General features: G+C 36.1%; 1 protein-coding gene across 1 annotated transcript; it reads left to right on the plus strand.

Annotated features, from left to right (window-relative positions):
* On the plus strand, window positions 1-27,562 carry LOC123546061 (uncharacterized). The gene is made up of 7 exons (XM_053550471.1): window positions 1-30; window positions 1,744-1,995; window positions 3,253-3,374; window positions 12,037-12,197; window positions 19,256-19,371; window positions 20,306-20,864; window positions 21,809-27,562. The coding sequence occupies exons 1-7, from the start codon at window positions 1-3 to the stop codon at window positions 22,102-22,104; spliced, it is 1,536 nt and encodes a 511-aa protein (XP_053406446.1). The 3' UTR covers window positions 22,105-27,562.

Consider the following 27,562-nt stretch of genomic DNA (forward strand, 5'->3'; position numbering starts at 1 on the left):
ATGAATCTTCTATATGGCCGAAAGGAGACAGTAAATCTAGAACACATGATGGAATCTAGCCGGTTCCGAAATTAACTGAAATCTTATTGTGACTCAAGTTGAGTTCGAGTGTGGTTAAAATTGAATGTAAAATGGCAATAACTGAAACCCATGATGGGATTTGGCCAGCTTTTAAAATGAACCAAGATGTCATGCAAAAACAAACTGTGTGCAAATGTGATTAAAATCAATTGCAAAATGTGGTCTCTATCGTCTCACAAGAAACTGTGGACAGACGATGACGGACCGACGACAGACGATCACAAAAACTCACATTTTCACTACGTGACAGGTGAGCTAACTAGAGCTGTCACACGAGTGACGAATTATACCCCAACAATATGGCCTGGTCACAGAACTAAGCCAATGTCAAAGCCGAACTTGCTTGACCTTTGACCTACTGACCTAAAAATCAATAGAGGTCATCTGTTGGTTATGATCATCCTCCCTATGCAGTTTCATGATCCTCGGCCCAAGCATTCACAAGTTATTATCCGGAAAAGGTTTGAATGTTCCGGGTCACTCTGACCTTTGACCTTTGGAACTCAAAATCAATACGGGTCATCTGCTGGTCATGACCAACCTCCCTATTAAGTTTCATGATCCTAGTCTAAAGCGTTCTGAAGTAATTATCGGAAAACACTTTAAATGCCCTGGGTCACTGTGACCTTGACCGGTGACCTACTGACCTCAAAATCATTAGGGGTCATCTGCTGGTCATAACCAACCTCCCTATCAATTTTCATGATCCTAGGTCCAAGCGTTCTCAAGTCATCATCCGGAAACCGTTTAACTGTTAGGTGTTATTGTGACCTTTGACCTTCTAACCTCAAGTCTACTTTCTGTATTTTATCATGTTACACCTGTGTACAAACATTTATGATCCTAGACCCAAGCGTTCTCAAGTTATCATCTGGAAACCGTTCAACTGGTCCGAGTCACTGTAACCTTGACCTTTGACCTACTGACCTCAAGTCGAACTTGACCTGTATTTCGTGATGTTACACCTGTGTACAAAATTTATGATCCTAGGCCCAAGCATTCTCAATCCGTAAACCGTTTAACTGTTCAGGGTCACTGTGACCATGACCTTTGACCTACTGACCCCAAAGTCGAATTTGACCTGTATTTTCTGATGTCACACCTGTGTACCAAAAGTTATTTAAATTGATCAAGCCCTTCTTGAGTTATCATCTGGAAACCATGAAAACCAACAGACCTACTGACCGCCAAGCTCACTCCTATATAACCCCTCCAAACTTCGTTTTGTGGGGGTATAACAAGAGCTGTCTGTAAAACGCATGCTCAACTTTTCTCAGTACTTGACTCTGTATTAGAGCTTTGCCAGTAAAAGGGGCATAAATCTGTCAAAATTCTAATCAGAGTTGTGGGGATTGTTTCTTATGGTGTAGCCTTTGATAGAAAATAACTATTTTAAGTTTCAAGTCCATAGCTTTGATAGTAACAGATATATTGGATGTTATATAAAACTTTAACAAAAATTCTTAAGCTCGGAATATAGGTTGGTGGTGATTAAACAACTTTAGGAGTGCATCAATCCACATTTATATCCGACTCTAACATACCCGGCTACATTAAATAGTGTAATATTGTAATGATAGCTTATTTCTAGAAATCTGCTACTTCGTTCTTTTTGGTCATTTATATGAAATTTCAACTGCGGAAATTTGAATTGTCTTTTAGGGAAAGAAACAGGAATTAGCAGATGAGTTTTTTGCCAAGCTTAGACTTAGTCTGGCACAAAGTGAAGCATTTGTGCACCTCACCAATGCCGAGTTTATGCTTGACAACTCAATCATTGATCCAAATTTAGAAAAGCTGAAGAGAGAAATAGTTACGACAGCTACAAAGCAAAGTTATTGGGATGAGTTATACCCAGCAAGATGGGCTATACTGGAACGATCGCTGATGGAATTTAAGGAAAGAAGACACACGGTATGTTATAATCTATTTGCTTTTACAGAGGATGTTAAAAAAAGATGACCTTTGGATCCAGTATACAAATACAGACAATTAAGATTTTTTTATGAAATACGAAACAAAAATTAGAATTGATTGTACGGCATATTGTCTTATTTCAAATTTAATTTTATATTAATTCTCGACATCTAAACTGATGATCTTGACAGTGATTTTTCAAACGACATCTCTTTTTTTTTTGTGCATACGTTTCAACTTCACATATTAAATTTTTGATGCAAACATTCTCATAACTCACCTGTAGGAAATTAATTTCACATTATATCACGTTTGTAGAGACAATATCAAAACAGTGATTAAGAACTTGTAAATATCGTCATCTAAGTTAAAAGGATACTGATGCAATAAAATAGACGTAAATAAAAACTTTGAGCTCCACAGTTCATGCAATAGTCAGTGTCAAAATAAGCCGTTCTCGTTTAAACCCTGCATTTAGTTAGTGTATGGTGTTGAAACCTGGATCCATTCTCTAAACTATTAGGCTGTATTGTATATTTCACAATTGAGAACAGAGTAAACCGGACGCATGTTTCACAATTTCTCATCAGATATCATTCTTGTCCGTGAAGGAAATGGTCACAATACATCGTCATGTACTAAAGTCTTATGGTTCGATCTACTTTTCAAGACTATGAAGACGCACTCATTGGACATTTTTCAGAGTATTGCGGAAATAAACAGTGTTCCTGACTATATCTACTGTAGTAGCACATCTTCTTTTAGTGTTTGTAAATGACTAGTGTATATTAGAGTGACCTACGTGGCTGAGTATGGTTAAGCTCATTGAATTTTAATTACTTGCCCTTCGCTGATGTGGACACTGATGTGGATTCGAAATATAGCTTAGGATGTAGATGGAAATAACTACAAAGCAGTTAGTAATACTTGAAAGGAATGTGCACACATTTTAAACTATGCTAAACAGATCTTTCGTGTACTTCAGTTATCCATAAAATACATCAGGTATAATGAAAAGGAAATCCACATTCACAAAAGGCACGTGATCTCGTATGGAAAACGTAGCTGATATAATCGTTTTAAGCTGACTGTAATGGTATCAGTAACTGAACTACCATATACAACCAAATACTAAAAAAAGTAGGACTATAAATATCATTTTACCCATGACAAAATGCTGTCTGCATTTCGATGTTAAAGTTGCAGAAAATCTCTATACAAGTGACATATAATGTTTCGTTAAATCACAAACAGGTTTTGGAGAAAAACGTTTTAGAAGACGCAAACAAGAACATGCCTTTACCGATAGAAACTTCAGAGGAATTGGAACTTTTCCTGCGATTTCATCATGAGGCAGGATTCATCTTGTACTTCAGGTAAGTATTCGTTTAAAATTTACATCATCGTAAAGAATTTTATCTCTCTCCCAAGTACTAGAAATGTTAATGAACAACTGAATCTACATCAACGATACTATGTATGCTGGTACAGTGATGGTCTAGAAAGGAAAGAGTCTATGTAATTAACGCTAAACAACCGAGTCTTTCTTACTACGTCGATTTATCTGTGATAATCTTTAGGTATTTTCCAGAGAATACAATCAAATTTTTGTTGATCAAAGAACTTGGCTCTTGTTTGATTCTACAGTAGACACATTTACACTATCTTTCTTTTAAACGTAAAGATTGTTCGAGTGAAGCGCTGGCGGGACATTATGAGTTAACATTTAGTAGTTACTATTTAGTACTTATTACTTAACACTTAAAACATATCACTTGGAACTACAGTACTTATTTCGCAATATTGCGCCAGAAGAAAATATCAACCAAGATGGATGCCAACAGAAAAGGTAAGACAACATTTATCATTTTATTTGTATCAGACATAGAGTTTATTTATTCGTTTTGCCTGTCCTTCCCTCCCTCATTCTTCTTTCTACTTGTGCCTTTGCACTTCCATTTCAAACACTCTAAACATGCTCGTCTAGAAATAGGCCTAAGTATTATATGTTTCAAGTCTCGCTGTGGTTGCGTGCAACGCCATTATCGTTAGGACACCAGTTACTTTTTTGTACCATGAAGTGGTCTGGAAAGTGAATCAATAAGCATCATATCTTGTCAGAATTAAACTAACTGAACTCTATTTTGTAATTTTCAGTCACCAAGAGAAAAAAACAATAGCAACAATACATCAGTTGTCTATTATGCGGGCCTTTTTTTACTCTGGCGAAAGTGCATGTCTCTGTTAAAAATGCGGTAGTTCCTACAGATCTGCATGTATCTGAAACAGGACTTGAGAGACTACAACAAATGCTGATGTATTTCGAGCAAGGAAAGAAATTGTTTGCATGCTGCTTGTGCGATATAAAATTCATCTATGTGTAGGACAACTGAAAATAATACTGAAGAAGAACGGTTTACATCGACGGCGCTGTATGTATACACCGGTTTACGAGGTTATTGCCTTTGTGAACAGTGAATTTGTGAACAGTGAAATGCAAACAAGTGACCGGTGTCTTGGATACAGAGCTGTGTGGCGTTGCCTGGTCAACGACAGTGAATTACATGTAAAGCAAAAACTATATTGCAAATACTACGCAATATTGACCATATGCTACGTTAATTAAAGCTTTTCTCTTTGCTTTATTATACTAAAGTTTGATTAGAATACACTGATATGACCACTCATTGCTCAGTGAGTAAGAAATGGTGGATATTTATTGGACAATGTAAATATGCATGCATAACAACGAGACATACATTTATACATCTTTTATTCAGAACATTTTGACATTATTCAAAATATAAATATGGACCTTATAATGACGCGTCAAGTTTCATCAAACAATTCGAAGTTATTTCTCGAACTGTTTATTGAAATATGAAATTGCTGCAAAGATACGAAAGCGTCAATTTATGCGGATTCATTAAAAATTACAATAATTTCGTTGTATTTGCTTTACTTTGATTAATATTTCGTGATTTAAAACTGTCAAATGAAAATCATATACATGTAGATTCTAATTTTCAATGAATCCACAATAGTCTATGACTGTCCCTTTAATATACAAACATGTACATGCACTTGCCATAATGTTACATTTCATTACAAATAATTCGCAAAATTTTCAAGAAACGAAGCAATCTTCAGATCGAGGTAATTTCTCTAACCAGATGGCCTAATGATAACAAGAAATATCTTTAAAAATGATGGTCGGCGAATTGTAATAAGGAAAGAAGTTTATGAATTTTTCATCTAATATTCATCTTTCATGTAACATTTTGCAAAACTAAACACCGCACTTTAACAATTTAGATGGTTCTCTTTTAATTTTTCGCAAAGGTTTCGTAGGGTTGCAATTTTGTTTCGTTTATCCTTAGACGAATAATTACAGCAGTAGTTTGATGAAGATTCATGAAGCGGTTCATGAGAAGAGGTCATTAAACGTGTTTATATTTTAGCTAAATTGGTCCCTATCCCCATTTGTAACAAAATAGCAAGAGACCTTACGATATTGTTACACATCGAGTTTGATAAAAATCCATTACATTTTAGTGGTTAATGCAAAGAAAGGCATATCTACTTTTAGCTATAGTGGTCCCTAATAGGGCCCAAGTTCCTATTTGGAAGAGGACCTTATAATGATGCTCCAGACCAAGTATGACAAAGATCCACCAAGCTGTTCATGAGACGCTGTATAAAGGCATTTCTAGTTTTTAGCTCCAGCAGCCCCTAAAAGGGGTTAAATGTCCCAGCTGAACAAAGTTGGCTGCGGGCCTAATATTGATGCTACAAATCAAGTTTGATTAGAATACATGAGAAAAAATCAATCTAAGGATTTTTTAATTTATTATTTTTATTTTATTTCTAAAATAGGCCAACTGATCCCGCTTTAACAAATGCATATTTGCTATTCATGAATCTTTGGACATTGACGTCACACCTATAAAAAAGTGAAGGTCAAGCAAAACATACAATTGTAATTATTTCAATATTTCTGTTTCATAAGCAAAGTTTGACCGTAGTCATATCACATAGATAAACTGTATGCAGCGTACCTTCATTTCAGTGTAATGAGATTCAGTCATTATATAGCATATATATAATAAAACAGATTTCAACTGAGTTCAATATTTGCATACCATACTAAAGAAAGATATTCATATATAATAAATCAGTTAAATAATTTATAGCAAATATATCAAAGCAATTGAATACTCATTTTAATATGCAATCTGAATAAGTCACAAAAGCAAGAAACCTTTTCATATACAGACGACAATTGTTACAAGGAAAATCTTTTAAAGCACTTCTCTACATAAAAGACTCTTATCACACCCTTATTCATGTGATACGCAGACCGTATTCAGCTCTTTCTTTAATTTGATATATGTTGGTATTTGAACAGGCTTTTATCATATTTATTAAACTTACTTATCATTTTGAGATATATCAATATTCTTGCTAAATATACTGAGCCAAAGTTAGCTTTAAAACTGTGAACAGCGTCGTTTAGGATAAACGCTTTGTCTACATTTCACTCAGCGTAGCACAATCAACAGAGTGATAGAAATTGACACTCTCGTCCAATCAGGCAGAGTGTTGCATAAATCATCCATTTTGATAAATTATCTATAATGCGTTATCAAGTAGTTTGATTTGCTAACTGAAGTCACGTGGCATAGGTAACGAAAACGAATTTAGACGGCGTCGCCGAAAAATATGTCAGAATCAACTTTCAGCGTCAAAATATTTTGACTAGATTCTCCTGGCATTACGAATACACCAGGCTTATACTGTCCTGGCAGAGAATCGCCAAACTATTTTTAGATGTGATTAGTAGCAGCACAGCTGGGCAGACAAACACCATGAATAAAAAATATCTCTCTCACACCTTCGATTAGGTGAGGTAAAATAATAAATATTTGACTTACGTGACCCCTTCTTTTCTATCGTCCATCTTAGTTGCACGTCGACTTCTGGCGCGAAACTTTAGTTTTAAGTGTTTAGTAATAAATTTTAAGTCATAACTCATTAGTATTAACTGCTAAATGTTAACTCATAAATGTCCCGCCAGCGCTTAATGTCTCACAAATTTGTAATGAAAAACAAGTACCATTATAAGTCTGCTGAAGGTTGTGACCAGTTGGCCACGGCCTTCATTCCAATACATATTCAAATATTTCTTTTCTTATTTTAAAATATTTTCCAGTGATTGAAACCCGAAAGTCTTTTGAATCAAGAAAAGTACTTAAATAAGGAAGGAAGGATATTGTTTCGCTGTGAAACAAATATTTTGGACTTATTTCTGTAATTATTACAAAATGCCCATTACAGTGTTAAGTCACATGGCGACTTCCTGGTGTATATGGTAGAGGAGGACCCAAAATGGCCCTTTGGACATTGTCTTAGTCATAGACGGGCACCTGGTTAGAACCAACCTCCGTAAGCCAGCTGAATTGCTTCCGTACATGGAGAAGTTTACACCTCAAGCGAGGTTTCGGACCGCCTTGGTGAGGGGCAGACACATCTTTTTGTTGGGAATAATGTTAGAACGACAAAATAGGTCATATGGCGTCTTTCGAGCTTTTGAAGTTAGGGGTAGACCCTAGTTGCCCTCCATGTATCGTTTCATGAACCATCGGCCTTCCATAGAGCCAGCTGAATGGCTTCCTCACATGAAAGAATTTTATACCCTAAGCGAGGGCATGTGTTTTGAAGTCAGTGACCTTAACCATTCTGGCACGGAGTCTCCTGCAAACAAACTTTCATTTATTCAAACATGAGTTAAGTACAAAATGATTATGTTTTATGGTAACCATTATTTGGACTTAAAGCAAAATCACAAAATCACTTTAAGCAAAATCACAAATGACTCGGATCGATATTGTTTCAAATGAAAATAATTTTGTCATCATTTAAACATCTTTCACCTGAAGCAATACAATAGCAATATACGAGGGGTGTTCAATAAATACCCGGAAAAGTGCTCTCATTTCTTTATTTCTAGTCCCATTTTGCTAAAATTTGAAAATAAGATGGATTTGGACATATCAAATACGTTACACGTATATCTAAATTACAGATTTCATGACATGCACAATATTTGTTTGCTGTCTCCTAGGCAACGTCACTACCTCAAAAGCGGCCCAACATCAACATCGTTGTCATATCACATACAATTAATCAATACAACTCGTGACTACCATTGTTTCAATGTTTATTGCCATTAAATGCATTTTTACATCTTCCGACGAATAAATAAAAACTCGTATGATATTCTTGTCGTATTGAAGAAATTGGACACTGACCTGTGGTGCCATATCAAGGAGCTCTTTAATTTATAAAACGTGACCGAGAGTTATTTTTCATGTCTGTACCACGAGTCGTCAGCAATATTCTTCTCGTGTGTTTAACGACCCCCCGGTCATTATTCTATAGAAAAACTGACCCCTCCAAGTAAAATACTGACTCCCTAAAGATGACTCCCTTCGAATCTCATAGAATAACGACCCCGGTTATTATTCTATAGAAAAAGTGACTCCTTACATGTAAAATACTTACTGCCGAAATTACTACATTCGAACTCTCATACAATATCGATTCCCGGACATTATTCTAATTAAAAATGTTACTCTTTCCGTGTAAAACACTGGCTCCAAAAAGACTTTCGACGATAATATCTATTAAAAAGTGATCCCCACCAAACCTAACGGACAATTATACTAGATCTACAACTCTAATACCCTCCATTGCCAATAGTTAACATTTTGATTGTACTACTCCTACTGGTGCCGCTACTTCTATTGCTATTACTACATGTACTTCTTCTTCTACTACTACTTCTACTACTTCTACTACTGCTACTACAACTGCTACTACTTCTACTACTATACCTGCTTCCACTAATACGTCTTGTACATCTACCTCTTCTTCTCCTGCTGCTGTTGTTGCTGTCACTTATTCCTCTGCTGCTGCTGCTGCTGCTGCTGCTACTGCAACTGCCACTACCACGGCCACTACTACTACTACTACTACTACTACTACTACTACTTTCTATTGTTGCCGCTACCGTACTTTACTGCCCCTGCTAAGTATTGCAACTTCTATTAATACTAAGTTCTATGCTAGCAGTTTCTTGTGCAGTTTTCTTCTGAAGAATTACTTCATACCGAAGTTTGCAGGGATTATTGACACTGGTGTGTTTTGTGAACGTATTGTGAATTGTTATTTTCCTGAAAAAAATGTATACACCAAGATACAGCGTCTAGAAATAGAATCCCTTTTCCCGTTGCGGAATGCTCTGATTTCTGTGTCAAGTGATGGTATCTGGGGCTAATGGTCAAACGGAAGGACGGACGGACGGACGGACAAGGGCAAATCTATATGCCCCCTTCCCCCGAGTGGGGGCATAAAATGCAGCAGTTAGGCCTTAGATACATGAGGTATCACTAAATTTGACCAAAAGACCGGGGGTCGTTTTTTTTATGGGAGACAATATTCTTCGTGAGGTTCAGTTTACTTCACGTGGGGGAGTCATAATAGTATGATCTGGAGGTCATAATACTATGACCGGGGGGTCACTTTTTCTATAGAATAATGACCCCCGGGGGGTCGAAATACTTCATTACACCGGCACACCTTGGTTAAAGTTTTGCATGCAAGTAAATACAGCTATCATATAAAGGCATATAGTTTTGAAACTTATTTTTTTCCTTTTCTAGGTCAATTATCAACCTCACTGGGGCAAGTTCCATAACTTTGACATGTATTTTGAGCAAATTGTGCCCCCTTTTGGACTTAGAAAATCCTGGTTAAAGTTTTACATGCAAGTTACTATCTCCAAAACTAATGTAGAAATTGAATTGAAACTTCACATGTGCCTTCGGGGTTATAAAACTAGTTGATAGCACCATGTTCCATAACTCTGACCTTCATTTTGGTCAAATTATGCCCTCTTTTGTACTTAGAAAATCCTGGTTAAAGTTTTGCGTGCAAGTACATACAGCTATTACTAAAAGGCATATAGATGCCCCATGTGGTTCTGGGACGATCTGTGTATGGAAAGAATTGGTACCACTGTCTTACCCTTGCATGATCGTAAGAGGACTAATAGGGTCTTAACACTTGGTTTTGCAGTAACTCTTTGATTCCAGCAGGCATGCAAATTTTGATTCCACGCTTCATGTTTTTATTTCGATGTAAATGAGATATGGAACCAAAATTTGTAGTCCTGTTTGGCGCCATTTAACCTATACTGTGTTGGTGAGCCGTAAAAATCCTGGTTAAAGTTTTACATGCAAGTTATTATCCCCAAATCTAATGCAGATATTGAATTGAAACTTCACATGTGTTTTACGGGTTATGAAACTAGTTGATAGCACCAAGTCCCATAACTCTGACCTTCATTTTGGCCAAATTATGGTCCCTTTTGGACGTAGAAAATCCTGGTTAAAGTTTTGCTTGCAAGTACATACAGCTATTACTTAAAGGTATACAGATTTGAAACTAATTTTTTCTCTTTTATAGATCAATTACCAACCTCACTTGGTCAAGTCCCGTAACTCTGACATGTATTTTGGGGAAATTATGCCCCCTTTTTGACTTAGAAATTCCTGGTTAAAGCTTTACATGCAAGTTATTATCTCCAAAACTAATGTAGATATTGAATTGAAACTTCACATGTGTCTTCGGGGTTATAAAACTAGTTGATAGAATCAAGTCCCGTAACTCTGACCTGCATTTTGGCCAAAATATGCCCCCTTTGGACTTAGAAAATCCTGGTTTAAGTATTGCGTGCAAGTACATACAGCTATAACTTCAAGGCATATAGATTTAAAACTTATTTTTTCTTTTTCTAAATCAATCGCCAACCTCACTGGATCAAGTCCAAAACTCTGACATGTATTTTGGGCATTTTAAGACCCCTTTTGGACTTAGAAAATTCTGGTTAAAGTTTGCGTGCAAGTTACTATTTGCAGAACAAATGCAGATTTTAAGTTGAAACTGCACATGTGCCTTCGGGGATATGAAACTAGTTGATCGCATGAAGTCCCATAACTCTGGCATGCATTTTGGTCAAATTATGTCCCCTTTTGAACTCAAAACTTCTGGTTAAAGTTTAGCAATGCAGGTACTGGATTGAAACACTTTAGATATCTAATATTTTGGATATTGTTTTCCTGCTTCTATGACAATATTTCGAATAGTCGAGCATTGGCTGCCTTAGGGACAGCTCTTGTTTCAATGTTTTAATTGGTAAACACAGAAAACGCATGTTGCTGTTTATAAATGCACTACCCTTGCAGGCATTTTGGCGTTGAAATAAGAAACATTCTCTGTATTTAAAATGTTTTGGGTTAATTTGTCCTTTGTTATATCGGTAGAAGTGTGAACAGTGGATAATAGTTTTGGTATATCGTTAAACTGATATCTTTGATTCCAGCTGAACACGTACAAAGTCAAATTCTTAAAAATACATAATATGCAGTGTTCTGTTGGGACCATTGCATAGTAATTACATGATTTTGATTTTCGCGGCAATTACATTCAGAAAACAAACAACGTAACATTCCTAACCAAACACCATACTAATAAAATGTTTCAAAAGTGATTTGTATAAGCAAAAAAGACAACTGGATGCTGCGTTCTACAATATCATATGGGTAAAAAGGACTGCCAGCCATTCTGTAAATTTGTCACCATTTTTGACTGAAACATCGATGGAAACGAGGGAGTATTGAACAAGCCTCTTCGAGAGGAAACTGATGGAAAACGCTGAAAAAAAACAGAGGATGGATCAAAATTCCAGTCAAAATTTTCCACCATTTTCCACCAAATGCCAGTATCCAGAGTATTTGTGGAGTATTGAAACATTTTCCATCGTTTGCCATGAAAGTGTTTTCACTGTTTGCCACTGATACTACAGCCACATTAATGATGTAAATTTGGTATCATATTTACAGAAAGGAAAGATGTAGTTTTTTTTATTGCTCACCTTGGGCGCTTAATGCAGTGTCAGTGTTTACTTGATTTCAGTGATGGTAACCTAAAGGACTTCATACTTCTACAACCACAATGGCTAGTTGATGCGCTGAAAAGTTTAATAACGGCAAGGAAATTTTGCGCCAAGGACCAAGAGTTGTGTATATATTGGTTTGAATTCAGCAATACAGGAATTTTGAAAAGAGATTTAATAGGTAAGTAGTACTTAGTTAGATCACCGGAACCGAAGGTTCGGGTGAGCGGTTAGTATAGGTGGATAGTTTTGCGTCCACTCAGCCTTTCTTAGCGGCCACCTAGGCTAAAATAAAAATATCTTTAAATTAATTTTCCCATGCACTGTTTGATGGATCTTCATCAAGCTTTGTCTGTAGCATCATTGTAAGGTCCTCTTTCAAATTCGTTCAATGGGATTCTTGGTCCCTTTAAGGGGATGCTCCCAAATTCGTTCAAATCCGGGCGTTTGGCCCCTTCGTCTTATTAACCGCTTGATGGATCTTTATCAAACTGTGTTTGTAGCGTCATGGATCTTCATCAAACTTTGTCTTTAGCATCATTATGATATATTTTCTTGTTCAAATGGGGGAAACACATCTAAATGACTTCTTCTCATAGACCGTTTGGTGGATCTTCATCAAACCTAGTCTATGAGGTCATGTCCTACATTTGTTCAAATACGGAAACTTTATCCCTTTTTGACACAATGCTTAAGATAGAAAAACAACTATACAATTTTTTTCATGAACGATTGACAGATTTTGATCAGACTTGTTCTTGTTCAAATCCGGGAACTTAGCCCCTTGTTGGAGTCGATAGGGTTAAACAATGAAAATAACTTTAGACAACTTCTCTTGAAGCTTCATCAAAGTTGAAACTTTGTCTGTAGTATTCAAAATGATAAAATATGTGAAAAGACAAATGGAAACGTAGAACGCAACCAAACGACATAGTAGTAGAGTCTGTTCAAGAGTGGTTATGAAATGTGCAACACACCTCACGCCTCCCTCTCCCCTAGCAACAGCTTAAGCGGAATTCTGTTATAGTAAAAATGAATGTTCTCCATGATCCAAAAGGACTAAAAATATATCAACACTGTTAAGTTTCTTCAAATGGATACACGTACCATATAAGGGGACATTGGAGATAACATAGAAATATCTTTACTTTTCTTCCTTCAGCTACTTGGTAGATCATCATTAAACTAGGTCTGTCGAGGTCTGTTGCATTTTTTTTCTTTCACATTTTTTCAGTTGGGGTAACTTGTACTCGTTTTACGATTTTAAACAAAACACATTTGTTCCCATTCATGATTCAGTGTGTCATACATATAATCAAGGTCAAATGTCAAAAGTCAGAAGAGCGACTTAAGGCCACTATGGTTGTTTTGTATTTAGTTAACTGAAGTACATTGCATTATTAGCACACCATTTGTACACTTTTTAAACGATACACATTGTATTCACGCTTAGGGATATCGGTAACACGAACAAGAAGCTAGAAATATGGGTGATTCGGACATTTTTAGCTCGACTTTTCGAAGAAAAAGTAGAGCTATTGCTATCGCCCCGGCGCCGGCGTCGGTGTCGCCGTTGGTTAAAGTTTTTGATAAAGTCAAATATCTCTGTTACTATCAAAGCTATTGACTTGAAACTTAAAATACTTATTTACTATCTACACCAGGAGAAACAATCCCCGTAACTCTGATTTGAATTTTGACAGAATTATGCCCCTTTTTAACTTAGAATTTTTGGTTAAAGTATTTGATAAAGGCAATTATCTCTGTTAGTCTCAAAGCTATTGACTTGAAACTTAAAATACTTATTGACCATCAAAGTCTACACCAGGAAAAACAATCCCTATAACTCTGATTTGAATTTTGACAGAATTATGCCGTTTTTATACTTAGAATTTTTTGTTAAAAATTTTGATAAAGTCCAATATCTATGTTACTATTAAAGCTTTTGGCTTTAAACTTAAAATACTATTTACTATCAAAGTCTACACCAGGAGAAACAATCCCCATTACTCTGATTTGAATTTTGACTGAGTTATGTCCCTTTTTAACTTGGATATTTTTACTTGCAAAGCTGTAATTCAGAATCAAGAACTGAGAAAAGTCGAGCGCGCTGTCTTACGGACAGCTCTTGTCTTTATTGACAGTTTGTGACAATTTTAAGAGACAGTACATGCATCAGTAAACAAATGCATTTATGTTACCAACAGGTAGAAAACATCCTTCATTTAATGTTGGTGAAAGTTCATACCATGGTTACAGATTCTCTCACTGATATTTTAACTCAAAGCTGTTGAAATCTTTTTTCCAGCATCTATTCACAACTTCTATAATCAGGAAATTGCTAGTGGTGCATTTTCCATCGCTTGGATGTTTGACAGAATAATACCCGAAATAGCGGCGTTCTATTTCTTTGCATAAACATTTTACATCCAGACAGTCGGAGATTTCCCAAGTCAGTTCCTAAAGAAACAACATTTTTTTATTTATCAACTAAGGAGCATAGCTTAAGGTATAAGATCCACAAATCAGCAGTGCTATTAAAATGAATGTTGATGCCTGGTAAGCTCATATAATTTTGGTATCATTTGAAAGTGTATTATCTACTGAAAAAGAAAATATAAATTACATAATACAATTATGTTATAGAAGTTTTGTGGTTTTTACTTTATTGTTGTCAAAATGATTCCTCAACAGAACTTCAATTATTACAGTGTAAGACTTATCATTCCGCATTCAAAAAACATAAATGTATTGATTCGTGCTTATTATTCATGGTCATCTTATTTACCAAGTTCTTCTTCAGCAGACACAACTCTTTCAAATGATACAAAAACATAGGGTCAACAGGCATCGAAATTTTATCTACTTGTGGATAGGATTTAATCTGGTTCTTCACATCAAAACTTCTTCTTCAATGTGTTTACAAGTAGATATACTGGAGTGGCGTCTTCTATATGCGTTGTTTCAGTAAAAGACAACCTGCACATGAGTAGACTGTATTTTTTTAAAAGATTCAAAAGGCTATTTGAAGTAGATTAAAATACATACAGCAAGCCTGTTTATACTTTGGCCCGAAGTTACGAAGCCTCCCCCTCCATAAGGAATTTTTACACTATGATGTTTTGAAAGCACAATTTCTGTAAAGCATACACCTGTTTTCTAAGACCTGGAAATTGGTGCACTTCAGGAAAAAAACCTTTTACAATACGTTCTCATGAAAAACTTTATTATTTTATGGGAACATATTTCTCCTTTCATCTGACATTCGTTGAAATTATTTTATCATTTCCGAATGGTGACATGTCAGTTATATGTTATTGTACTTTTTATTACAGGTCATTGTGTCTTTTCTTGAATATAACGTTACAAATTACGTAACGCCGAAAATAACGTCAATTTGTATCAACTATTCATTATGTATCATGGATAAGTGCAAGTTCGTGGATATAAGAAATTAACTACCTTTGCTATTATTACAGATAAGTTAATCAGTAAAACCATACTTACAGCCAAGTCTTTAATCCATTTCCATATTATTCACAGCAAATTCACCCAAATACAAGCGAATCCTTCCAAAATCAAACGTAAGCAACATCAACTTTCATAGGAACAGCCATTTTAAAAAGCATGCAAGTTCGTGGATTACGTCAGTTAAGTCACACACTTTCACGAGACAAATCAATGCCAATAATAAAAACTGTATCATGTTCACTAAGGCAATGATCAAATAACTGTTGAGCACATTAACACTAAATTTGAACTTATGTAGAACTGTTTAACTCTTTTAGATATTTGCGGTATTGTGAGTCATTTACTCCTCAAAATCAACACAATGGGGACAATAAAATGTGTCACATTTTTCTACAGATATAGTTGGGCAGCAGTATTTTAGATGTACCCAGTGCAAGCGAGGCCTATCCTAAATCATACCATCACACTGTGCCCATTGCTGTTCATGGTCATGTTGAGAGGCTGGTGCCAACCACATACAAAGCATGGGTCTTCGTCAAGAACAGTTTTTTTCATCAGTGTTTTGATCATGATCCATGGGTTCCCTGTTTGCATACCTGTCTTTGGGCTACATGCCGGTTTAGTTGCGGGAGGAACAAAATTCATTTTCTTCTTTGAACCGACTGTGTCTACAGCCTGACCAGTGATTTTCTTCTTTCCAGTTTTGTTTGAATTTTCTTTATGAACTTTTCATTTGCAAGAGTAATTAGTTAGATAGTTCTTTACCAGACACTACTTTACTTTCTAGTGTTCCTGGTTATTTTTGTCAGAGGACACTTGTTTGATTTTCTTAAATCAGACTCTTTCTGTTTCATGAAATCTGCAGGATCATCAACAGGGTCATCAACAATGACACCAATTGCAACAGTAGACTGACTGTCATCACTATTACAGCTTTCAAACACCTGGGCAGGAATGAGCTATTCCACCGAGATAGCTGCACGGTTACATGAATAAATTCCACATTTCGTGAACGCTGATTGGAGGTTTTCTGCACAGAGAGCTTTAGCATATGCCTCACTGGACAATTCACTGACAATGTACCTTGAAATAGTGGCACTAGTAAGCCAGATAAATTTATGGCACTGGTTGTTGTAAATTGTCTAGAATGGACCATAAGAGCCAACGTCCATGGGCTGTTATGTGAATAGTGAGCTGGAAGAACAAAAATAAGAATGACATTCCTTTTCAAGTGCCCACTCAGTAAGATCAACAGATACATGCGACTTATGGCCATCCACAAAGTCTGTTAAACGTCCTGGTATGAATTTCATGAAATGTTGTTCAATCAATTCCAGTGACGGAAAATCTGTGAGTATCCAGTCCACTTACTGTACCATATGTTCCAGGAGATGATCGTCTGGTAACTCTGGAAACATACGCTTTCCAGGGAAAACATGATATGGAGGAACAGGCACTCCACTAGCACTACCACACTAACCCAAAATTGTTACAGTTTTACTTTTTCCAATAGTAACAGCAGGTGGATTTCAAGATGCATGTACAATGTGCGGGGGTTTATGGTCCATGGAAATACCCTTTTCATCTACTTGAATATTAAATGTGGCTTGTCAAGCAGACTGTGTTTATTTAGTGTCTTATACAGATTGCTAAAGTACTCATTCACTTTTTTGACTCACCAGCTTTGTCCAAACATGCCCCAACCTTCTTGGCTTTTGAACTTTGAGTTCCGGCCAGCGTTTCCTGAATCCATCAAACCAAGCAAATGTTAATGGCTGGTCAGCTGTTCTCTTTCCAACCTGTATTGCAAAGCCTGTAACAATGTCTACAGTTTCTTAATTAGTATGTATCCGTATCCATACATCGCCATCGTTTTTAAATGTTGGACGTCTTTGCTTCTTCCAACAGTGGCAAAACAGGCTCCCTTCTAGTTGTTACACATTTTGGATTAATCTTTCCCTTAACTCTGTCCTTTAATGTCTGTTCTGGCACCTGATATATCTTAGCAACCTTGCAGACAGAAGCCTTCTGCTCATTTACAAACTTATAAGCATTTTGGAGAGAGGTTGGCGAGTACAGTCTTTACTTTTGCTTGATGGGAACTGGATTTGCCTGAAATTAATTAAAAATCAATACTTAGTGGGTGCACTCAGCTACCGAAATCAGAACTAGGCTGTCAAAATGAAAGTCTGCCGAGCAGCTGGAGGGAAGTTTTGAAAAGTAAAATGATGTTTATTGATACATGTCATGTTAGATAATTCAATTGTGGAAAAATAGGGAATAGCATAATGGAGGTAAAATGCATGACTGTAGATGTATCTATTGTTCCTACTTGCTTAAAACACATATTTTGCAGCTTTTTCTTTTGACAGCTAGCGTTTCTTTATGTCTTGAACTTCCGGTGTCAAGCGCATGTAGGATCAAAGTATATCGCGTGCTATCAGTCGAAATAAAATATCTGCGAACTTAGACCAGTTAACGATATACAAAACAAATAATTAATTAATATAACCTCATTGAAAACTTAACAAAATGAGAAATCATTCTCTTAAATATTATACTAGTAGTGCGTCTATATGTGACTGTACTCATTGTACATACGTTACCTTATGTCGTAATTATACTATTAAATATTTAATGTAAATATAGCGTATATTTTGTAGCAATGTATAAAAAATGGCTGTTACGGACAAACGCCCAAACCGTTCCAGATCTTAGAAAACAGGAAGCAACTACCCAACAAAATTAGAGTGTAGAAGATTCCTCATGGGTGTCCTGTAGCCTAGTTGTTTTGGGATGTTGCTACATTCAGAAGTTTGGTCTGTAAGGTTATTTCTATTCCATACAAAGTTCACCCGATTCACGTGCAATTTGAAAACAGATTAACCCTATCCTGCTAAATTTTTATAATGAACTTGTCCATAAGACAGTACCATTCTTTAACTGTTATTAAAAGAGGAGTAAACCAAATAGATATTGACTGAATTGCAAACAGTGCAAGTCATGATCAGACTGCAACGATGTGCAGGCTGATCATGATCTGCACTTGTCGCATATACAGAATCAATCGTGTCCAGCATGATAAGGGTTAAGTGCATTCGGATTTGAAACAAGAAACATAATCTGTCAACTTTGACTATCCCGATGTAAAACGTTTGCGCGAACAGAAAAGGCACCAAAATTCCGGGTATTATTTTGTCAAACATCTAAGCGATGAAAAATGCACCACTCGCAATTAAGTTGTGAATAGATACCGGTATTTTTTTTGGGGGGGGGGGGGTGGGGGGGGGGCGGGGTTACCGTTGAACCGACACAATTGAGGTCATATGGCGACTTTTAAGCTCTGACGGTGGAGGAAAACCCCAGAGGCACCTCCGTGCATGATTTCATCACAAGCGGGCACCTGGGTAGAACCACCAACCTATAGTAAGCCAGCTGGATGGCTTCCTCACATCAAGAATTCAACGCCCCGAGTGAGGCTCGAACCCACATCGATGAGAGACAAGTGATTCGAAGTCAGCGACCTTAAACACTTAAACACTCAGCAACGGAGCAAAACTGTATTCATTTATTTGATGCCGAATAACACTAGATTCTATATTGTCCAAAGTAAGTTAAACGGTGGACAGATGTGTCAGTATGTGAAATCCTTACCTACTTTTGTTTACAATGATGGCAAACAACACAGAAATTGTCCGAAAACCCATGACACTATTTGTTCGTGTTACAGATATCCCTAAGCGTGCTTTTGGATGAAATCTTTTGTAGATGCAGTTTGGAGTGCTAGTAGTCCCTTCCACGAGCGTAAAGATCTGATTTTAGAATTCATGGAGAAATTGGGAATAATTGCACGACCACGGCAATGTGCAGGTCACAGAAATGATGTAAGCGACCTATTTTAAAAAATAAGAAATTACACCCTGTATAAAACCAGCAATCCAACAAATGGATTGCATATTAACAATTGTTTACAAAATTAATCTTTTCATGTTATTTACTGCAATACTGAGAAAACAATGAACATTTGAATGTAGAATAAATTAAATATGAAGAGTGAACAGTATATTATTTCTGTTTTCACGAATGTGGTTTTATGGGGATGTAGTTTAAAAATTTTAGTGAATTAAACATAATGCTCATTTTAATGAAATATTTGTAAAATAATAAAAATTATTAAGAGAATACAATACGAAAATGTTTAAGCACAGTGCATGTTTGGTGATTTACCACTCCACAATTAGTCGCTACGCTTTCCTATTTGATGGTGCGATGACTAATAAAGTGAAAGACTCCTTGATGCTTTTCTCCTAAATCCTACGAAAAAGGAGGGAGTGGAATTTTGTCTTGCAGCTTGTTAGTCGTGCCCTTAAAATTAGGATCTTGGTGACTTCAGACAAGATGTTGAGTACATTGATGTAATTATACTTTTTATGACCCTATTTATATGTTTCACTTTATACGATCCGGTATTTTGTCACTAGTGTTAGAGCCCTTCTCAGCGTGGATAAATTTCATTTACACTTTCTTTGCCAACTTTGTTGAAAATAGGGTAAGTGCGAGGTTGGCATGCCCTAAACGCATTTACCCCAAGTTCATTTATAAAATCAATTTATTTGCGTTTTACCTTTACAATTAAGGAACGACCAGGTTATGAAATGAATGGCAGGACATGATTATTTTGTTCAATCTTACAACATATATTTCTACTGGTGTTGCAAATATCAAAACAATTGCTATATATGTAAACGATGTTGATAAAATTTCAAATTTCCGATAGTTAGAGGAATATATTAAAAATATGATTTTGTTTTTACAAAGGATGTGGAGTTCTACGTTGCCCCTTGTGTGTTGAAACAAACAGTGCCGGACAGTCTCATCATGTTTAATTGTGGAGGATGTAGGTCTACCACAAAATTGTGTTTCACAACACCTTCAAGGATAATTCCAGTCCAAATGTTCAACAAGCTGTTGGCAGAATGCATTACAAAATGGCCGATTTCAAAACAAAATGGACAATACCTTATGTTTTGCGGATGCGGAGTTTTCGATTTGACAGACATGCATGAAATATACGTATACTTAAGGGACAATGTAATACAAATTTGGATCAATACGTACAGTGAGTTTACAGAACTTGATAGGGATTTATGCTTAAATGTGAGAGATTACATCACAGAAAGTTTATGCCAGTCCGTCAGAGGTAGTTGTGAGATAGAAACATATGTTGCTTGCCCTGAATCGTTTCTCAAGGAAACACAGTGCATGTGGAAAGTCGAATATTTGTCCGAGAAAAAAGAAATTCGATGCAGTGGTCATGGACGTCGACATGCTGTTCGCACATCAGAAATATTGAAATACTGGGTTCCAAATATTACTGGTATGCATTTTATACATTTAAATTGGAACATATATTTTCAACAGGGAACCGTCTTTTATTATCCCCCCTCCCCCCTCCCCCCTCCGCACTGTCCCCCTGTTTAGAAGTATGTCTCCCACCACACAGTCGTGTGGGAGACATATTGATTTACTCCTGTCTGTGTGTCTGCCACAAAGCTTGTCCGCACTCTAAGTCGAACATTTCTCCTTCGATCTTAACCAAACTTGAACAAAATGTGTTTGACCATAAGACCTCGGCCAAGATCGATAACTAGCCAAATCGGCCAAGGCACTTTGGAATTATGGCCCTTGAACATAATTACCAACACTACCGGTGCAGCATTGTAGACCGGTTACTCCAACACTACCGATACAGCATTGTAGACCTGTACAGCATTGTAGACCGGTTACTCCAACATGTAAAAACCAATAGGCCAAAAACAGTATACAAAGACAGACTTACTATTCAGATTATTAGGCAGTTGTGTGAGACATGCGCTTTTCTCAAAAGCACCTCTAGTTTAGAATTTCTTTTCAATACGTTTTGATGCCATAAAATCTAGTTATTAAAAGTATAAGTAATTAAAAGGACATCCCAATAAACTATAGCTAAGTGTTTGCAATTAAGCCAATATGTCTAATGTAACGAAAATACGTTGTTAAGAAAAAAATGATGTATTGTCCAAAACATAAGTAAGTATATAAAAAATTAAGAAACTGTTCGTAAATCGGTTAATCTAAAGGTACGGTTATTGTGTGCAGTATCCAATAATAAGACGTCGTATACATTACCAGACTGTATGTTCTATTATGAAAGTAAAATAAAACGAAATACAATTTAATGATGGAAGAGATTAATCGTACGGAGAAATAATGAAAACGACAGGTAATACTCTTGTTCCAGCTGCTTCTATTGTATTAAACAGAGAAACCATGTCATTTCAGATAACGACATTTTTACAGCTGCATTCCTTAAACAAACACCGAAAGAAAAACAATTAAGCAGGATGGCACAGAAAATTGGCAAAGAATTTCGTTCACTTGGTTTCGAGCTTGGAATGACTCGTGCAGAACTAGATCACATAGATATGGATGAAAAGAATCGTACACCTGTGGACAAAATCACAGCTATGCTAAGTCATTGGTTGAAAAAGTCAGCATGTGATGCTACATTTGATGAATTATATAGAGCAATGATTAAGACCGACATTGATCCGAACAATGTTCTAACGGGACTTTAACATGTTCGGAGCTGACAGACAAGTTTAGCTGACAAACAGTAAATCTTCAAAGCGTATATGAATAATCTTCCATGAAATATTCCCTAGTCTATAAAAATTGCTGTTGCTTTTGGTTTGTTTTATGAAGCATGGTCGCTAACTTAGAAAAGTGTAAGAGAAAGTTTTCTATGGCTGACGTTTTACAGCATAACTTGTATTCGGCAAGACAGAGTTGAAAATGTCAAGGAGTGAAAATGACACTTACCAATTTAATAGTGTTAGTTATTGCTAAATATAATGTAACTACTGTGAAGAGATTTCATTTTTTTAATTCGTCGTACTTTAAAGATTGCCTTGGAGTCGTAATTTTTGTCACAATCTAAAGACAGAAATAGTGGAATTAAATATGTTACAACTTCCAGGGCTTTTATCAAATGATAATGAAATTATTCTTAGACAATCTAGCAAATTTTGAGTTAATGGCACCTCAGCTGACAACTTTCGTTTATTTTCAAACGTAACTTTTGTCCAGATTTTCTAGTTTTGTTATATGATGTGTTTAATATGAACAATTGCTGTACTTTTTCAGTGTACGATTATTGCTAACAACACTTCTTTAAAAATGTAATCTAATATTGATTTTGTTAATTATATTACATAAGCGCATTGGCTGCAACCTATTGTTTCTTTCTATCTATGCAATTGTATTATAACTGAATGTTTTATAAAATGGCAATTTATTTGTCAGTTTTGATAGCTTTCCTACATTAGGGGTGATCAGTTTTAATTTTGCCCTTCTCTTGCATGTCGTACGTGCCTACTATCAAGAGTCAAATCGGTCGTGTAATGGGAGTTTCGAGATGCTGTTTTGTCAAAAGTTTTTACACCTGTTAAACACCCTCCGTAAATATTTGTAATATTGACATCGGCCGATGTTTTGAGTTTTTCACAAATGCACATGAGATAACTTTATATTACTTTATCATAAATGGCCCATGTATTTCAAATAGCAAAACAGCTAAACATTTGTAAACATAATTACAGCATACCATTATTCTATTTGTGTTAAGGGGAAATTGTATAATAGGATATGACCAAAGACTATGTGTGCATGTTAAACTTAAAGCTATATGCTCAGGTGACATTGATATTCTCTAGAATGTGACTGGACATTTATTTGGGTCATGTGGAAATAGATACATTTCAATGAATCTGATTTGAAAGGAAAGGAAACAGTGCATCATTTCTTTGTAGCAAATATTACAGTATACAGTCTATTATATGTTTGCTTGCTAGAAATGTACAGAGTAGGTTTGGTTAGTCTGAAATATATTGGAATTTTGAGAAACATTTTGTCTAAAGAATTGTAATGCAGACTACACAAGAGTTTTTCTTATTCATATTATATTAAATTACCTATTCTTTTAATTCGTGTTACTTTTATATTGATGTATATCTGATTTTTAACCAGTCCATTGAAAGTTGAATTAATTGTATAATATCCCGTATGTAAAACATTGTAAGACGCACATAACATTAAAAATTCGATATATTTAGCAAAAAGATTAAGTTGAAAAGATCTTTGGACATGTATTCAAAATATATGTTGTATTTGACGAGTACTGAAATTTGTACGAAACTTAATGTTTCGTGTACGTTTTCGGCAAATGTTTTCGTTGCGCTGATTAACTGGAATTATACTATGTTGGTTATTACTTAATAGCACTTTTATAACTAAAGTTGAAACCCGATACCTCGAACTCACTTATCCAATAAGTCCGGCATCTCGAATATATTTCCAAGTCCCATCCCAAAATACGTGCACAAAATATCATTTTAAGTCGACATTCGGTTATCTCGACCTAAAACGCCCGATCCCTTGGAATTTCTGATACCGAATTTCAACTGCATTTACATTTGTACTATGAAGTTTTAACTGGAAGCACTACTTGTATGTCTGTATTATAGAAACATTTCATTAAACTTCATTTTTCTTACCTTCATGCGAAGCAAAAGGCAAAATTAAGGGCTTTAACAAATTTTGCCTTATAATGTCAAAGGCGCAATAAACCTTTGTCGCCTGTCGGGCTTCTTTAAACATCGGAAACGTTCTGGCCACATGTAAACAAAACAATTCATCGTTTACGTTTGTTTCACCTTTATTAAGTAGGTTGTTCAGGACAAGCAGATGACTCCTATTGATTTTGAGGTCAATTGGTCAAAGGTCAGGGTCACAGTTACTCGGAACAATTAAACCGATTCCGGACGATAACTTGAGAACGCTTGTGCCTAGAAACAGGAAACAATATAGGAGGTTGATCATGTCCAGTAGATTACCTCTATTGAAGTTGAGGTCAGTAGGTCAAAGGTCGAGGTCACATTGACCCAAAACAGTAGAACTTTTTTGCCAAATAACTGGTAAATTATCCAACATTATTGATTTGAGATCATTACGTCAAATGTTCAGTGCACAGTGACCTAATTATTTCTGTTCCTTGTGAAGTTTCTGAAGAGGGGTGAGGGGGAGGCATTTCGTGTTCTACGAGCTCTTGTTTATTTTGATATTAGGCGTATAAAAAATTAGTGCCTTGTTGTTGTTGGTGCTATTGTAGTTGATTGTCCAAGTAAAATACATTTGTCTAATTTGTATAGATAATCGAATTAAAGTCAGAAAATATGAAGTAAAACCCTTATCAGAGGCGGAAACAGTGTAGTTCTTTGTGTTATAATATTTGAACTTTACATTGGATATATAATAATGGCATTATGTATTGTACATTCTATTCATTTCATTATTATTATGCCCAACTTTGAAAAGAAGGTATATTGTTTTGCAGATGTCTGCCGGTCGGTATGTCGGTTGGTCGGTATGTAGACCAGTCCGTTTTCGTATGATTTCTCAAGAACATTTTGGCCAAGGATCATGAAAGTTGATAGGGAGGTTGATCATGACAAGCAGATGACTCCTATTATTTTTGAGACCAATGGGTCAAAGGTCAATGTCACTTTGACTCGGAACAATTAAACCGTTTCCGGACGATAACTTTAGAACGCTTGGGCCTAGGATTAGGTAATCTATCAGGAGGTTGATCATGACCAGCAGATGACCCCTATTGGTTTTGAGGTCATTTATTTCAAGGTCAAGGTCACACTGACCCGGAACAGTAGAACTTTTTGCCAGATAACTTAAATAAGAGAATACTTTTGTCTAAAATCACATTTGATACGGAGGTCACTTATGATTGGTAAATTATCCATAATTATGTCTCCCACACCACTGTGTGGCGGGAGAATTATTGATTTACTCCTGTCTGTCTGTCTGTCCATCTGTCACAAATCTTTTCCGCACTCTTAAGTCCAACATTGCTCATCCGATCTTAAGTTATTCTTAACCAAACTTGAATAAAATGTGTTTGCCAATAAGTCCTCGGCCAGGTTCGATAACTAGCCAAATCGGCCCAGGCACTACGGACTTGTGACCCTTGAATTACCGAAAAACGCTCAGGTCTTGGGACACATAAAGGACCTCTAATGTAATAATAATTTGTAGTATGAGTCCTTTTAGCCCCACTTTTCTGCGCTCCAAGTCCGATCTTCACCAAACTTTAACAAAATGTGTTTGCCAATAAGTCCTAGGCCCAAGTTTGATAACTAGTCAAATCGGCCCATGAATTACCGAAAATCGGGTCTTTGGGCTAATAAGACCTTTTTACTACTAATCATGAGTAGTATATAAGTCCTTTTAGACCCAAGACTAATCATGTCAGATGATTAAGCTTTTGAGGTCCTGTTGCATGGTTGACTCATATACTACTGTTTAGATAATTGAGTAATTGTGGGAGACATGCGCTTTTCTCAAAAGCAGCTCTATGTATTGATCTGAGATCAGTATGTCAAACGACCAGTGCGCAGTGACCCAATCATTTCTGTACCTTGTGCAGTTTCTGAATGCATCAAGGGGGGGGGGAGCATTTCGTGTTCTACGAGCTCTTGTTTATTTTGATATTAGGCGTATAAGAAATTTAGTGCCATGTTTTTGTTGATGATGCTATTGTAGTTGATTGTACGAGTGAAACACATTTGTCTAATTTGTATAGGTAATCGAATATTAGTCAGAAAATATGAAGTAAAACCCTTATCATCCTAATGGGCCCCAGGGATATTATTTTTATACACGTATTTTTATATATTGTACAATGTTTTTCAGACGTAATTTATCGAATATGTTTTGAATGAGAGGTGGAAACAATGTAGCTCTATGTGTTATAACATTTGAATTTTCCATTGGATATATAAAAATGGCATGATGCATTGTAAATTCTATTCATTATCATTATTATTATGCCCCACTACGAAAAAGGAGGGGTATATTGTTTTGCAGTTTGCCGGTCGGACGGTCGATATGTCGGTTGGTCGGTATGTAGACTAATCCGTTTCCGGATGATTACTCAAAAATGCTTACGCCTAGGATCATTAAAGTTTATAGGGAAGTTGATCATGACAAGCAGATAATCCTTATTGATTTGGAGATCAGTTGGTCAAAGGTCAAGGGCACTTTGACCCAACACAATTAAATAATTTCCAGACGATAACTCGAGAACGCTTTGGCCTAGAATCATAAAAGCTGAAGGAGTGGTTGATCTTGACCAGCAGATGACCCCTATTTATTTTTAGGTCCCCTGATCATTCTGAGTTTAGTAGGTCAAATGTCAGAACAGTTAAACCGCTTCCGGACGGTAACATGAGAATGCTTGGGCCTAGGATCATGAAAGGAGGTTGATTAAGGTCATAATGACCCGGAACAATTAAACTGTTACTGGACGATAACTTTAGAACACATGGGCCTAAGATCAGGAAACTTAAAAGGGAGGTTGATCATGACCAACAGATGACCACTATTGATTTTGAGGTCAGTAGGTGAAAGGTCACATTGACCCAGAACAGTAGAACTACTTTTGCTAAATACCTAAAGAATACTTTGGTCTAAGATCACATTTGATACGGAGGTCACTTAAGATTGGTAAATGACCCTGAATTATTTATTTGAGGTCAGTATGTCAAACACCCAGTACACAGTGACTTAATCATTTTTGTTCCTTGTGCAGTTTCTGAATGCTTCAAGGGGGCATTTTGTGTTCTGCGAGCTCTTGTTTATTTTGATATTAGGCGTATCAGAAATTTCATGCCATGCTGTTGTTGTTAATGCTATTGTAGTCGATTGTACGAGTTATACAGCTTTGGCTAATTGTTGTAGGTAATCAAATAAAAATTGGAAAATGTGAAGTAAAACCCTTAACCTAATGGACCCCATGGATATTATTTTTATACACGTATTTTATATCACATACAATGGTATTTTTTCAGACATTGTTAGTTTATCGAATATGTTTTTAATCAGAGGCGAAAACAGTGTAGCTCTTTGAGTTATAATATGTGAATTTTCAGTGGCTATATTATAAATAGCATTATGCATTGTAAA

Source organism: Mercenaria mercenaria, chromosome 9, assembly GCF_021730395.1.
Source record: "Mercenaria mercenaria strain notata chromosome 9, MADL_Memer_1, whole genome shotgun sequence".
Taxonomy (NCBI): Eukaryota; Metazoa; Mollusca; class Bivalvia; order Venerida; family Veneridae; genus Mercenaria; species Mercenaria mercenaria.

Excerpts from the sequence above, each read along its gene's own strand:
- LOC123546061 (XM_053550471.1), top strand. The coding sequence starts at position 1 with ATGAATCTTCTATATGGCCGAAAGGAGACA. Across the intron at positions 12,198-19,255 it reads TTTGAAAAGAGATTTAATAG|ATGCAGTTTGGAGTGCTAGT; the intron begins GTAAGTAGTACT and ends AATCTTTTGTAG. Across the intron at positions 19,372-20,305 it reads GTGCAGGTCACAGAAATGAT|GATGTGGAGTTCTACGTTGC; the intron begins GTAAGCGACCTA and ends GTTTTTACAAAG.